Source organism: Castor canadensis, chromosome 9 (genome assembly GCF_047511655.1).
Source record: "Castor canadensis chromosome 9, mCasCan1.hap1v2, whole genome shotgun sequence".
Taxonomy (NCBI): Eukaryota; Metazoa; Chordata; class Mammalia; order Rodentia; family Castoridae; genus Castor; species Castor canadensis.
Window position 1 is genome coordinate 94681205 of NC_133394.1, and position 16386 is coordinate 94697590.

The 16386-nt window shown below is 36.9% G+C and overlaps 1 protein-coding gene across 5 annotated transcripts in view; it reads right to left on the bottom strand.

Moving 5' to 3' along the window:
* Mthfd2l (methylenetetrahydrofolate dehydrogenase (NADP+ dependent) 2 like) overlaps positions 1 to 16386 on the bottom strand; it is a 129230-nt gene that overhangs the window by 86139 nt on the left and 26705 nt on the right. For all 5 annotated transcript variants that reach the window (XM_074042005.1, XM_074042003.1, XM_074042004.1 and 2 more), the window contains exons 2-3: positions 11321 to 11505; positions 10595 to 10717 (exon numbers count right to left, since the gene is read on the bottom strand). In XM_074042005.1, coding sequence (XP_073898106.1) covers positions 10595 to 10717; positions 11321 to 11474 — 277 coding nt within the window. In that variant the 5' untranslated portion in view covers positions 11475 to 11505. The remainder of the gene's footprint in view (positions 1 to 10594; positions 10718 to 11320; positions 11506 to 16386) is intronic.

Below are 16386 nucleotides of genomic sequence, written 5' to 3' on the forward strand. Positions count from 1 at the left end.
GTATTTGAAGCTTTCCTAGTATGTAATAAATTATTAAGATTATTTCCTTATAATAAACTAACTCCTCAATTATTGAGAATGTTTTTTTATCCCTTGAAATATTCACTATTCTGAAATATACTTTACTTGATGTTAACATAAATACTCAATCTTTGTTTTGATTAGTGTTAGCATAGTATTTTTTTTATCCTTTTGCTTTTATCTTCTCTGTGTTCTCATATTTGAGGTGTGTTTCTTATAAGCAACATATAGTTGGGTCTTGATTGTTATCCAATTTGACAACCTCTTATGTTTAAGATAACTTATCACAATGTACCTTTAAAAAGTGATATTATATCACTCCACATATGGTATAAAAATCTGAGAACAATATTCTTTTATTTCTTCCCTCTTGACTTTTATACTATTGTTGTCATGCATTTTACATTGTTGTATGTTACAAAACACATACTACCTTGTTTTTATTTTTGGTTAAACATTAACTTCTAATGTGATTTGAATAATCAGAAAAATATCATATATGTTTATTCAGGCAGTTAGCAATTCCAGAGTTCGTCATTTCTGTGGATAGATCCATATTTCCATCAAGCATTATTTTCTTCTGTGTGAAGAATGCCCTCTGCTATTTCTTATATAATGATTAATCCTGCTCAAGTCTTTCTGGGATCTCACTTTTCTGTATGTCTGAAAAAAAATACTTTTTTTTATCTTGCTTTAGGAACATTTTCCTTGTATTTTCGTTTTTATTGGCACATATTCAGTTGCGTGTAATAAGGGATTTCATAATGACATTTCCATACATGCACATAGTGTACTTTGACAATTTCACCCCTTCTATAATTCTTTCTTAACCCCTCCTCCCTCTCTCTTTTTCCCTTTTTTTTTTTACCCTGGAAGGGAATGATATGCTAGTAGTTCCTCTTTCACTTTAATGACCATTTGTTTTATTTTTATTTATTAGCATATAATAGTTGTACTGGGGGTTCATTGTGACATTTACATTCATGCTTACAATGTATTGCTGGACTGTATGGTAGGCCTATTTTTAGTTTTTTGAGGAACTTCCATTTGCTTTACATAGTGGTTGCATTAATTTAAATTCCCACCAACAGTGGATAAGGTTTCTTTTTTCTTGCATCTTTGCCAGCATTTGTTGTTGTTTGTGTTATTGATGATAGCCATTCTGACTGGAGTGAGGTGGAATCTCAAAGTCATTTTGATTTGCATTTCCTTTATGGCCAAGGATGTTGGGAATTTCTTCATGTACTTATTGACCATTTGTACTTCTTCTTTTGAGAACTGTCTGTTCAGTTCAGTTACCCACTTATTAGGTGGGTTGTTGATTCTTTCAGAGGTTATTTTTTGAGCTCTCTATATATTCCAGTTATTAATCCCTTATCAGATGTATAGCTGGCAAGCATTTCCTCCCATTCTATAGGTGTTCTCTTCAATCTAGTGACTGCATCCTTTCTTGTGTAGCTTTTTAGTTTGATGCAGTCCCATTTGCCAGTCCTTTCTCTTAATTACTAAGCTACTGGAGTTCTATTCATAAAGTTATTACCTTTGCCTATGTGTTCCAGTGTGTATTTCCTGTCCTTTCCTGTAGTGGTTTCAGTTTTAGATCTGGTATTAAGATATTTGATCCACATTGAATTAGTACAAGTACAAAGTGAGAGACTGGGATCTATATTCAGTCTTCCACAGATAGATGTCCAGTTAACCCAGCACCTGAAAAAAAGACTTTTTTGCCATTTTTTATAAAGATATTTTCACTAGGTATAGAATGCTTGATTGACAGGTTTTTCTTTTGTCTTTTTTGTTTCTTTACTTGATACTTTGAATATGAAAATGTTCCATTGTTTTCTTCTTTGCAGTATTTCTGACAAGAAATCTGTAATTCTATGTGTTTTATAAATAATATATCTCCCCCTATCCCATGCTAAAAAAATTTAAATTTTCTATCAGTGGTTTTGAACAGTTTGATTCTGGTATTGTTGATAGTTTTCTTCATATCTTGAGGGCTTGGAGTCAGAGCTTCTTGGTCTACAGTTTAAAAAACCTGAAATCTTAGTCTTATGAAATTGTACTTATTACTCATTCATGCAAAGTCCAATAAGAATTCCACTTCTCAAAGGACATGAATGACTCCACAAGGAGAACTACAAAACCCTGAAGAAAGAGATTGAGGAAAATTTCAGAAGGTGGAGAGATCTCCCGTGCTCATGGATTGGTAGAATCAACATAGTAAAAATGGCTACACTACCAAAAGCAATCTACATGTTTAATTCAATTCCCATCAAAATCCAATGTGATTTTTTATCACAGACATTGAAAAATCTACCCTAAAGTTCATCTGGAAACACAAGAGCCCACAAATAGTCAATGCAATACTCAGCAAAAAGAGCAATGCTGGAGGTATCATAATACCTGATTTCAAACTATATTACAAAGCAACATCAATAAAAACAGCATGGTACTGGCACAAAAACAGACATGAAGACTAGAAAAGAACAGAATAGAGGACCCAGATATAAATCCACACAGCTATCCCCACCTTATTTTTGACAAAGGCACCAAAAACATACAATGGAGAAAAGATAGCCTCTTCAACAAATGTTGCTGGGAAAAATGGTTATCTGCATGCAGAAAGCTGGAACTAGATCCATGTCTGTCCCCCTGTACTAGTATTAACTCAGAATGGATCAAGGACTTTAATATCATACCTGAAACTCTGAAGTTAATACAGGAAAGAACAGGGAATACTCTGGAAGCAATAGGTATAGGCAAGGACTTCCTCAAAAGAACCCCAGCAGCTCAGCAACTAAGAGAAAGGATGGACAAATGGGATTACATAAAATTAAAAAGCTTCTGCACAACAAAAGAAATGGTCTCTAAACTGAAGAGTAGAAGAAAATATTTGCCAGCTATACATCAGACAAAGGACTGATAACCAGAATATATAGGAAACTCAAAAAACTAAACTCTCCCGAAATCAATGAGCCAATAAAGAAACGGGCAACTGAACTTAGAACTTTTTCAAAAGAAGAAATTCAAATTGCCAAAAAACACATGAAAAAATGCTCACCATCTCTGTCCATAAAGGAAATGCAAATCAAAACCACACTAAGATTCCACCTCACCCCTGTCAGAATAGCCATCATCAAAAACACCACCAAAACAAATGTTGGCGAGGATGTGGGGAAAAAAGAACTCTCATACATGCTGGTGGGAATGCAAGCTAGTGTAACATTCTGGAAAAAAATATGGAGGCTTCTTAAAAAACTAAACATAGATCTGCCATATGATCCAGCAATCCCGCTCTTGGGGATATACCCAAAGGAATGTGACACAGGTTACTCCAGAGGCACCTGCACACCCATGTTTACTGCAGCTCTATTCACAATAGCCAAGTTATGGAAACAGCCAAGATGCCCCACTACTGATGAATGGATTAAGAAAATGTGATATTTATACACAATGGAATTTTACTCAGCCACAACGAAGAATGAAATTTTGTCATTCACAAGTAAATGGATGGAACTGGAGAACATCATCTTAAGCGAAGTTAGCCAGGCTCAGAAGGCCAAAAATTGTATGTTCTCCCTCCTATGTGGATTAAAAACATAAAACAAATGCAGTAATATTATTGGACATGGGTCACACACTAAGGGAAGAATGCGTACAGGAAGAATAGGGAAAGGGAAGGAAACCTAAAACTTGAAAGTATTTGATGTGCTCACTGTAGAGGAGCTAATAAAGTAATCTTAAACTGCCAGAGGCCACTATGGGAAGGTGACCAGGAAGTAGGGAAGAGGTCTGGTAGATAAGAACCAATTCAGGTTGTAATACACAAGTGCATGGAAGCAATGCTAGGAATCTCTCTGTATAGCTATCTTTATCTCTTCAACAAAATTGGAGCAGAGGGCAGAATGGGTTCTGCCTGGAAGCGAGGGAGGTGGGGGGGAAAGGGTGGGCAGCAGGGGGAAGAGATGGCCCAAACAATGTATATACATATGAATAAACATATAAACAATTTTTTGAAAAAAGAAAAAGATAATCAAGGGCTGGCAGAGTAGTTCAAGTGGTAGAATGTGTACCAAGTAGCAAGTATGGGGCCCTGAGTTCAAACTCCAATACCACCAAAACCACAATAATAATAACCAAGACAGTTAAGAGGTCAGAGGCTAAAGCCTACTTCAAGTAACAAAATGTATATATTTTCATGTGTGCCTTCTATATTATGGATATAATATGCTTGTCAAATTTTAAGCCGTGACTTGGCTTACACATCCCTCTCTTAGACATTGAAAATTATCCAGAGGAATGAAATGTAACTCAACAATAAGAAACTAGTGACTGAAGCATTCTAGTGTTCATACATTTCTTGTGTTACACTGAGTCCACCATCAAACCAGTATCAGGCATAAAATGTTGGCTGCAATTCTCCCTAAGTGGAATTTTTCTGAACACTCAGACACAGAACTGCAGCTTCTACAAGGTAGAAAAAAAGCTACAACAAAGGTCAAGTTAAAATTTAAAGACCATTTACAAATAAACAAAATGAGTGTTCTATAAACAAAGGAGTCCAGGGTGGTGAGAATTTCCTTTTCTGGACAAGAAGTTTAAAAATAGAGTAGTCAGCATTCTGCATATGTAAATTTGATGATCACTTATGAAAAGCAATTTTAAGAAGACTTTTTTCCCTCCAGATGAAGAGTCAAGGTGTAGACAAATATACCTATTTCCATGCTTACAAATTAGGTCAAAACACACATTTTTATGCCTGCTAACTATTAGAATATTTTATTTTTGTTAAATCTGTTCAGGGAATGCCAACTCTTCTGTCCCCTTTAGATTTTATCCTTGAATCCTTTGCTTCATGCTCCATTCTCTGTCCAATTCCCCCACATAAATCAGGAGGTTTTAATCCTTAAATGTTTGAAACCAGATAAATGAAGAAAACAATTTCAGAACTATTTTGCAAAAAAATAAGGTAGAGTAAGTCTTCCCATTCTACGTAATTATGTTTCAGAAATAAAGGAGAAGCAGACTTCTCAGAAAGCAAGCAAATGCACCTGGTTGAACAAGTACTGCTCTGATGGCTGCCCTGCGCTGTGTGGCAGGATCTGACTGTGGCTGAAGGACACCATGATTGCTTCTCCTGGTCGTGCTCTGCAGATCATGCCTCTGTGAACTTATACAAGTTACTCACCTCACTTGGTTTCCTTAACTGTAAACCACTGATAAAAATAGACACTAGTGGTGACAGTTGAGTGTTACATGAGTGATTCTTATTTTCCAGGCTTTGATCTAAATGCTTTCACACCGTTCATATAATTTAAAAACTCAAAACAAAATTTATCATGCACCAAACCCCGTACTACAACAGATATTTATAGCAAACATTCCAGTATGCAGCAAGCTTGTGGACATAATAATTTCCCTTTCATTACTTTTGTTTGAAAAGAATGCCACTGGTTCCCAGCTTTAAGATCATCACTTCACTTCTTTACTATATATACAGATACATACTCCAGAAAAGATTGTACTTTTAATATAAGTTTAAATGATAGAAGCTAATAAAAGTTAAAAGCAAATAAAATGGCTGCTTATGAGAAAAAAGAAGAATGCATCACAAATAACCGACCTCTCTCACCTTGGCAGGATGCTCACTTATTGATACTGAGAGAATCTATGCACAGTCAAGACAGGAGGAGGGAAACACCTGTACCTGGTCTTTTTATTCCTCCCTGGCTTTAGGACAAACAGCTAGACTGTGGGCACTAAGTCCTGCCAACGCTTACCAAAGCTGCACAGCTTCTGAACATAGGCAGTACCATTAAATAAGACAAAATCCTATGCCATTTCTTTGTTTTCTGCTCACATAAAGGGCATGGGAATTGCTGACACATTCTGTTCCATCTGTATGCAAGCTGTCTTCCACGATTAAAATTATACTTCTAGCAAGGAACTCCTTTCACTCAAGACATTGTACAAATTAAGAAAAGTAATCTCAAATTTCTAGCCATGAAATAATTTGGAATCCAGATTTATTACCATGTGCCAGGCACTTCTTTATATTGAATAATTTATTTACTCCTAAAAAATCCTTGGGTGGTAGGAATCATCTTCATTTTATAAAGAGACTGAGACACAGAGGCTAAGTGAATTGACCAGCACTACCTGTTCTGTTAGGAAATGGCAGAGCCAAGACCCAAACCCAGGACACCCAATCCCAGAGCCTGCCTTTTAACTTCATGATACATGATACTGTCTCTCCGAACATAGTAAAGTATAACATAAGCACATACATTTCAACCATCCAAATTGCCCACTAGCTAATAATGTGATGTTGGGGAGAGAGCTGACTATGTTTAAGAGTACTGGCATGGGTGTTTGGTCTGCCTGAATTCAAATGCCAGCTCATTTGCTCGGAAGCTCTGTGACCTCAGGAAGTTACTTGACCTCTCTGTGCCTCAAATACCTCATCAGGAAAATGTACATAATAATAGCTCCAACTCCACAGGATGAATGTGAGGATTCACAATAAATAAATCTGGTATAGTAAGTGTTTAATAAATATTAACCACCATTATTTATGCAAAATATGTATACAGCATAGAAAACTGCCCTTTGATCAACATATAAACTGCCCTTTCTCAGAGCACCCAGACACTTGCCATGGTCCCCTAGAGTCTGCTTCTTACTCTGAAAGGAACACAGGACTCAGGTGCTTCCATGTCTAGATAGATCACTACTGCCATCTAGCGGCTAATTGATAATACAGTCACAAGAAATGTTGCTGAGAAAGGGGTAACATTTCTACAGATGGAAATTTTATTTATTAAGACAGATTAAATCTAATGTACTTAGATAAACTAAATATAGTAATTTGGAAAACTTTAAAAATTTTAATTGACAAAATTATATGTATTTTTGGTGCTACAACATAATGCTTAGAAACATGTACATTATATAATAGCTAAATCAAGCTAATTAGCATATCCACCCCATCACATAGTTGTTTTTCATACTAAGAATATGTAAAATTCACTTTCTTACCAATTTTGAATATACGCTATGTTGTTAACAATTATAGCCACCATGCTGTACAATGGAGCTCCAGAACTTATCAAGCCTCACTAAAATTTCATGTCCTCAGACCAAGATCTCCACACCCCCACCCCGTCCTCAGTCCCTAGTGACCACCATTCTACTCTGCCTTTCTGTGGGCTTGGCTTACTTTAGAGTCCATGTATGAATGAGATCATGCCATACTTGTCTCTTGAGTCTGGCTTATTTCAATTAGTATATATAATGAGCTCCAGATTTGCCCGTTTTGTCACAAATGGTAGGATTTCCTTCTTTTTAGGACTGAATAACATTCACTTGTGAATATATACCATATATTCTTCATCCATTGATGGACATTCAAGCTGTCTATTTTGGCTGTGGTGAATAAGACTGCAGTGATCAGGGAGTACAGATATCTCTGTGGCACAGCAATTTTTAATATACCCAAAAGTCAGATTGCTATAGAATATGGGGCTTTTAAAAAATTTTTTGAGGAACCTACATACTGTACCAATTCACGTAAGGGTTCCCTTTTCTCCACATCCTGGCCAACACTTACCATTTATTTTCTTGATAACAGTCATCCAAGAGGTGTGAGGAAATAACACATTGTGGTTTTAATTTCCTCTTCCCTGATGATTACTGTGGTTGAGCATTTTTCTACATACCTGTTGGCCATTTCTTTGTCTAGTCTATTGCCCATTTTTAAACAGGTTGTTTTTTTGCTATTGAGTTGTTTGAGTTCCTTACATATTTTAGATATTAAGCCCTTATCAGATATATGGTTTACAAATATTTTCTCCCATTTTGTATGTTGTCTCTTCCCTCTGTTGATTATTTACTGGGCATAAGCATTTTAGTTTCATACACTCCTACTTGTCTATATTTGCTTTCATTGCCTGGATTTTGGGGATCATATCAAAGAAATGGTAGCCCAGATCAATGTCAAGAAGTTTTCCATCTTATCTTTCCTCTAGTAGTTACAGTTCCAGGTTTACATTTCAGTCTTTCATCCATTTGAGTTGATTTTTGTAGAGGACTAAGGGTCTAATTCCAGTCTTCTGCATGTGGATATTCATGTTTCACAATACCGTTTCTTGAAGAGACTCTCCATTTCCCTACGCATGTTCTTGGAAACTTTGTCAAAAAATAGTTGACCCGAGTGTGGATTTGTTCCTGTGCTCTATTCGGTCTCATTGATTTGTATGTCTCTATTTGGACCAGTGTCATGTTGTTTTGATTACAATAGCTTTGTAGTAGTTTTTGAAATCAGGTAATATGGTGCCTCCAGCTTTGTTCTTTTACTTAGGACTGCTTTGGCTATTTGGGATCCTTTGTGGTTCCATATAAATTTTAAGATTATATCTTCTATTTCTGTGAAAAATACCACTGAAATTTTGATGAAAATTACAATGACTCAATCATCTTGGGTAGTATGGCCATGTTAAGAATTAATTTTGTGACATGTTTTATGAAACTATTTGAACGTTGTACAAATGCAACTGTGGTAAATTTCAAACACTGCAAAATATAAGATGCTTGGCAAATATGGTATCCAGAATACCTTTATTTTTGCATGAGCTAAACAATTGCCAAACACTGCTAGAACTCTCTAGGCAGATTTTTGATATTAGTAACCTCCTGCTCTTCTCTAAACCTCATTTCCCTACAATGTGAAACAAGAGTACTTTGTTGTTTAACTTCTTTCTCCGGTTTTAAGAGTACATGATAAATCACTACATTCTTTATAACACGAGGAGTCTACAACATTACCTGTCAGAACTTTTTTCTCAAATAACTTATAAGATCCCTTCAAATCTGATCATTGTTTTTAAAGTGCAGCTGTGGTGGAGGAAAAGAACTAGAAGGATTTTTGGTATAATTTAACAGCACAAAATCTATAAAGTGTATGAAGACATTAGGTTATATCATTGGATAAAGGAAAATATTAGTACGATATAAAAATCCATGTGATAGCACTACACGGCTTTACTTCCTGCACATGTAATTGTTGATCAAAATTTACAGAACTCAAAGCTATGTAGTTACTGTAACCTATACTATACTAGCAAGCCTCACTTTGTATGATTCAAACATGCACAAATTTTAGGACCACAATTTAGCTTAATATCAGTCCTCCAACACCATAATTCAAATTTTAGCTGTCACTGCTATATGAACTGTGATTATATAAAAGTTGCTGATTCTTCAGTCCACAAACCACCATGCAAACAACAAATAAGCATTGTTATCATTGTTTAATCTTCTTTCAAAGACCACTGGTGTTTGGGCACTGCATGCTTGTTGTTAAATTCAAACATGGACTGTAAAGTGTGTTGTCTTCATGTCTCCCAGTCAGATAAGTACACATGACAAAAGTGGATAATTGATACAGGGGATTAGCCTATAAAAATGAAAGTAGACCAAAGACACAAAACATGGTAATGCTGGAAGTGAAATGTTTGTGAGTTACCAGATCTGAAAAATGACAACAAAGCAAATGTAAGAGACACCTGAAGTAAAGGTAAGAACTGTGTTGGAAAAGCCCAATAAACATGAAAACAACATGAAATCATTTCAATGGGATTTTAATTGAAGGTAAATGGAGTTGTGCTGAGACGGTATCACTGCATCTTTTGAAGAGATGTAGTTAGGCAGACAGGAACTCAGTGAAGGTGAACCAATCCACATACATAAGGAAAGTGATTGTGACGTAAAGATGATAGTGTTCCAGAGGAAGTAACAACTGCATAAAACTTCACATTAAAGAAACTCTCTGTGCTATTTCATGACATTAAAAGTATGAGGGAGAACCAGAGGTATAGTTCAAGTGATAGAGTGTCTGCTTTGCAAGCACAAAGTCCTGAGTTCAAACCCCAGTCCCATTAAAAAAATTTTTTAAAGTATAAGATATAAAATGTTGGAAGTTGATCCAAACTTAGAAAGGAATATGACAATTCAATTCACCAAGGCATTGCAAAGATGCTTTATATCATAAGCTGTATAATGAGAAGGCAAGCACTATTCAACCACTCTTGATAAGTTGGGTTTTTTTTTTTTTTGCAAACAAATCAAACACTTGAATTTTTAAAATGTCTAATGTTTTAGATTACAGTACATTGAACAGATGTTAGTTTTGAGTACTTTTATTTCAATATATATCTATAAACTACAGTGAGAGTGTTTCTAATGCTAGAACACAATTTTTAAAGGTCACAGAAAAATTAGTGTTCCACATTAGTTATTAAAATCACTTTGCCTGATTTCAGCTAGCAGTCATTATGGTGCACGCTGCTGTGCAATGCACGAAGTGGGTGTATTGCCAAAGCCTGAATTTTTCTTTCAGTTTTTTAATCACTCTTAGCATAAATCACACAGAAATTATACTTATTAGTGGTTATTAGTATAATAGCTAGTACCATTCTGAATATATCTTACAAATTACCTAAATGCCATATTGATGTGTTGAAAGATGCCCTTTCTCCTAATCAAACCAGATACTTAGGAGAGCATTACGTACCTGGAAGTGGTAACTGAACTAATATACCACTAACTCTTGGGTCCATGTTCAATTGATCAGTTACATCCAAAAGTTCTTCCTGAGAAATATCCTTAGGTTTTAGAATGAGCTCGCTACAAATACCTGCAAGAAAAAATGAGCAGAGAAAGTCACTTGACTAACCAAGAACTGGATATTCATTGATGGTACCCTACACAGTACATGGTTGACCATCTATGTTCCTCTCCACTTTGCAAAGACAATGTTCACTGGAATATGAGGAGGGATTCCTCAAATAGTGTAGGTATTTTCTCATGATTCATGTGCATTCTTTAGATAGTAAACCAGGTGACAAAGTACACTAATTTGTGGTAACCTACTTTGATAAGTTTGAAGAAGGCAAAAGTACCACCACCAACAACACCATGAAGCTAAGTTTGACAGAGTAAACTAGTGAGATTATTGTCTGATTAAAGCAAATATAATGAATAATGGTTCTTCAAAGGCCAACTACCCCTCTCATATCCCTTAAAATATGAAGTCATACTGAATTAATAGTATAAGAAAGGTGAAGAAAACTAGTATGCAATTCACATAAACTGTAATAATTGAGTAATATCTAATAAAATAATGATAATACATGCTATTTGAATGACACCTATTTGAGAATTATCATTCATAATTACCACTTTGAAGTAAAAACAGAAAACATACTTAGTAACAATTACAACTGCAACACATACCCACCTACAGCAGAAGCAGCCCTGATCTTATTTTTGACGTATGTATGACTTGCTGGATTATCTCCCACTAAAATGATACTGAGATGAGGTCTTCTGTTTCCAAGAGCAATCCACGATTCAACGTCTTGCTGTAATTCTTTCTGGATTTGTTTGGCCATTTCAGTTCCCGAGATGATGATGGCTTCGTGTCTGTGGAAAACACAATAATAAGTGAAGTACTAAAAACAATAAGGAACTGCATAAATTTAAGGTACAAGGATGAACAAAACAACCATGAGCACCCAGAATTTGGGATTTTTTCCATTATATTTGACACTTGTTCTCCAGGTTCATAAGTATATTTATATTTTATAAAGGATTCTGATTTTGTTCTTTAGTTATACTTTATAATCTATCTACAATAGACTAAAAGTTTATCCCCCCCTATTTATATATTGAAAGGCTAACCCCCGTGCCTTTAGAAGAAATTTCAGAGAGTTCCTGCACCCTTTCCCCATGTGAAGTCACAGCAAGAAGATGACCATCTATGAATCATAAAGTAGGTCCTCATGAAATACTAAACCATCTGGCACCTTGACCTTGGATTTTAGCCTCCAGAACTCTGCTGAGTAATTCTGTTGTTTAAAAGCCACCAAGTCTATGCTATACTGTTATAGCAGCCCAAACAGACTAAGTCCAACAGTGCTAAGTCACTGTCTATAGCACACATTCCTTCAAACTTTCATTCATTCATATATACATATATGTGTATATACATATATATACACACAAAAAAAAATTACACACATAAATACATATATAAAATCAAACCAATACTCAAGATCTCCTCTATAATATTGGCTATATTACACTGATTTTTTTTCTGAAGAGTAGGATCAGCATAGCCTAGTTAAAACTAGCACCCAGCTTCAGAATTGTGCTCCATGTTGTATATATGTAGCCCCACAGTGTTGTGACCACAAGGCTAAATCAGTTCACTCTTGCTTAGCATATTCTGCACAAAACACCGTGGTCATGAGCTCCACACTACACAACTCTTAACTTTATTCAAGAAATAATTTTATTCCACAGCCTCAAACCACCTCCCTGACTACAGCATCAGTCTTAATATTCTTGTTACTCCGGTGAGGACTTCAGTAGACAGACCGGGTTGCTCAGTTGATCTGAGTTGGCTCAGTTACTCCTTTCTGTACCACAGTGTCACTTCTAATAGAAATACTTTGTACAGAGGGATCCAAGGTGGCGACGGGGACAGAGCCGCAGACCTCGTGAGCTGACCCAGAGGTCCTGCAGAGAAGCTGAGACACGCCTGACTGAGGTGAAGCTCCAGGGACAGCCAAAACCACGGCACTCTAAAGACTGAGATCGCGGAAGGCTTCACTCACCACGATCTGATACAAGACCAGCCGGCTGCCAGATCCCCGCCCCGTAAATCTGCAGAGCCGCTGCTCCGCTCTGCCGGGCTCTCCGCCCCTCGGGCTGCACCGGGCCACAGCTCTGTGCCAGACCCACACACGCGGGACGCCCGTCCCTCAGCCGTGGAGGCCACACCACGCCGGAATACCCGCCACTTGGCCGTGCTGCCAGACCCACGACCACCGGGATCCCCGCCACCAGTCTGCGCCGGACCCCAACCAGGAGCGGGTCCCACAGCTCGGCCGGATACCCGCCCCTCCCCACCAGCCCACTGCCCTTCAGACTCTGCTGAGCCCCAGCCACGCGTGGGATGACCAGAACCCACCCCACCCTTCAGGCCCTGCCGGGCTCCGTGTGGAACAACTGGAGCCCGCCCTCCTGGGACAAGCACCATCCTGGTGTGAGACAGCTGGACCCAACAGCCTGCTAGGAACCCTGCTCCCTGAATGGAGCCGGCTCCAGCTCTACACGCTCCTGCTCGGCTGCCACTAGAGGGCTCCAAGCATGCCTAAGAGACACTCACAGACTGGACTGGACACTAAAGACCTAAAAACAACTAAGCCTGCAATCCTACTGTTCCAGAACTGGGTTTTTTTTTTTTTCTCCCTTCTTTAAGGGCTTGCCAGCCTGGTTTGCTGTTTGATCACCCACCATCTCTCCCATTTTTTCCCCTTTATTTCTTTCCTTTTTTTTCTCTCTTCTCTCTTCCTTTTGTCTTCCCTTCTCTTTCTCTTTTTTAACCTTCTCTAATGATTTTGTTATTATTAATATTGTAACCCAGCTAATACCAAATTACATAGTCCAGGGATAGAAATGGTACCTAGTGAAAATATGGGAAGAAGAAAAAGGGATAGAAACCATTCTTCCCCCAAAAATAAAGTAGTACAGGATTTAGAGCAAAATGAAGAAAATGGACACACAGACCCAGACTTCAACAAAACAAAGATAAACTATACCAAGGAACCCAACGAAGAACACAAGACCACCCTGAAAGAAGAAATTCTACAAGTAGTTAATGAGAATTTCATAGAGATGCTACTAGACATGTTCAACCAAAATGTACAGGAGGCACTCAGGAAATTCCAAGATGACAAAACTCAAGAATATCAGAAAACACAGAAACAAATAAATGAAATCATAGAAGCCCTAAACAAACACCACACTGAAACAAAGATCACCATAAGCAGAGAGATAAATGAATTAAGGGCAAAAATTGATGATATTAAAGAAGAAGAAACCCATGATATGGAAAATCTCAAAAAAAAAAGATGAAACAGAAATACAAAACAAAATGGAAGGCCATTCCAGCAGAAAAGAACAAACAGAAGACAGAATCTCAGAATTTGAAGATGAAATGGCAATTAAAGGAAAAACTGAAGAACTATTAATTAAACAACTCAAGACCTGTGAAAAGAAAATGCAGGAACTCACTGACTCCATCAAAAGACCAAACCTGAGAATCATGGGCATTGAAGAAGGAGAAGAGGTCCAAGCAAAAGGAATGCATAATATATTCAACAAAATAATAACAGAAAATTTCCCAAATCTAGAGAAAACTATGCCCATTCAGGTACAAGAGACCTCCAGAACACCAAACAGACCTGACCAAAATAGAGCTACCCTACAGCATATCATCATTAAAACAACAAATACAGAGACTACAGAAAGAATACTGAAGGCTGTAAGAGAGAAAAAACAAATAACACACAAAGGTAAACCCATCAAAATCACAGCAGACTTCTCAACAGAAACATTAAAAGCAAGAAGAGCATGGGGTGAGATCTTCCAAGCACTGAATGAAAATAACTTCAATCCTAGGATACTTTACCCAGCAAAACTATCATTCAAAATATATGGAACAATAAAAGTCTTCCATGATAAGCAGAAGTTAAAACAATATATGACCAACAAGCCACCACTACAAAAGATTCTCCAAGGAATTCTGTACACACATAATGAAAGCAAACAAAACCATGAAAGGGCAGGCAATACCAAACCACAGGAGAAGAAAAGGCAAGAAAGTAAAGAGTAACATTGTTTCAGCTACACATAATCAAATAATCAAACTCTTAATCAACAAAGACAACTACATGACAGGGATCACCATGTACTTGTCAATAATAACACTGAATGTTAATGGACTAAATTCCCCCATTACAAGACACTATTTGGCAAACTGGATTACAAAGGAAGATTCAACAATCTGCTGCCTACAGGAGACCCAACTCATCAACAGAAATAAGCACTGGCTGAAAGTGAAAGGCTGGAAGATTTATCAAGCCAATGGTCCCCGAAACCAGGCAGGAGTAGCCATACTTATCTCGGACAAAGTAGACTTCAAACCTACATTGATCAAATGAGATAAAGAAGGACACTCCATACTAATAAAAGAGGAAATACAACAAAAGGAAATAACAATTATCAACCTATATGCACCCAATGTCAATGCACCCAATTTCATCAAACATACTCTGAAGGACCTAAAAACATATATAAACTACAACACGGTGATAGTGGGAGACCTTAATACTACCCTATCGCCAATAGATAGGCCATCCAAACAAAAAATCATAAAGAAATTCTGGAACTAAACCACACCTAGCTGATGTCTACAGAATATGTCATCCAACTTCTGCACAATACACATTCTTCTCAGCAGCCCCATGGAACTGTCTCAAAAATTGATCATATCTTAGGGCACAAAGCAAACCTCAGAAAATATATGAAAATAGAAATAATTCCATGCATTCTATCTGACATAATGCATTAAAACTAGAAATCAACAACAAAAACAGCAGCAAAAAACATGTAAACAATTGGAAGCTGTAAACACATTGCTCAATGACGAATGGGTCATTAATGAAATAAAAGAGGAAATTAAAGGGTTCCTGGAAGTTAATGAAAATGAAAACATGACCTACCAGAACCTATGGGACACAGCAAAGGCAGTCCTAAGAGGAAAGTGTATAGCCATGAGTGCATACATTAAAAGGACAGGAAAAATCTCAAATCAATGACCTAATACTACAGTTCAAACTCCTAGAAAAACAAGAACAAGCAAATCCCAAAACAAGCAGAAGGAAAGAAATAATTTTTTAAAAAGGGCTGAAATCAATGAAATAGAAACCAAAAAAACCATACAAAGAATCAATGAAACAAAAAGCTGGTTCTTTGAAAAAATAAATAAGATTGACAGACCCCTGGCAAACCTGACTAAAATGAGGAGAGAAAAAACCCAAATCAGTAAAATCAGAAATGCAAAAGGGGAGATGACAACAAACACCATGGAAAATCCAGGAAATCATCAGAGACTACTTTGGAAACCTATATTCTAATAAATTTGAAAATCTTGAAGGAATGGACAGATTTCTAGAAATTTACAACCACCCAAAACTGAACCAAGAAGATATTAATCACCTGAATAGATCTATAACACAAAAAGAAATTGAAGCAGCAATCAAGAGTCTCCCAAAAAAGAAAAGTCCAGGACCCAATGGATTCACTGCTGAATTCTATCAGACATTTAAAGAAGAACTAATACCGACTCTCCTTAAACTGTTCTATGAAATAGAAAGGGAAGGAAAACTGCCTAATTCATTCTATGAAGCCAGTATTACTCTCATCCCAAAACCAGACAAAGAAACCTCCAAAAAG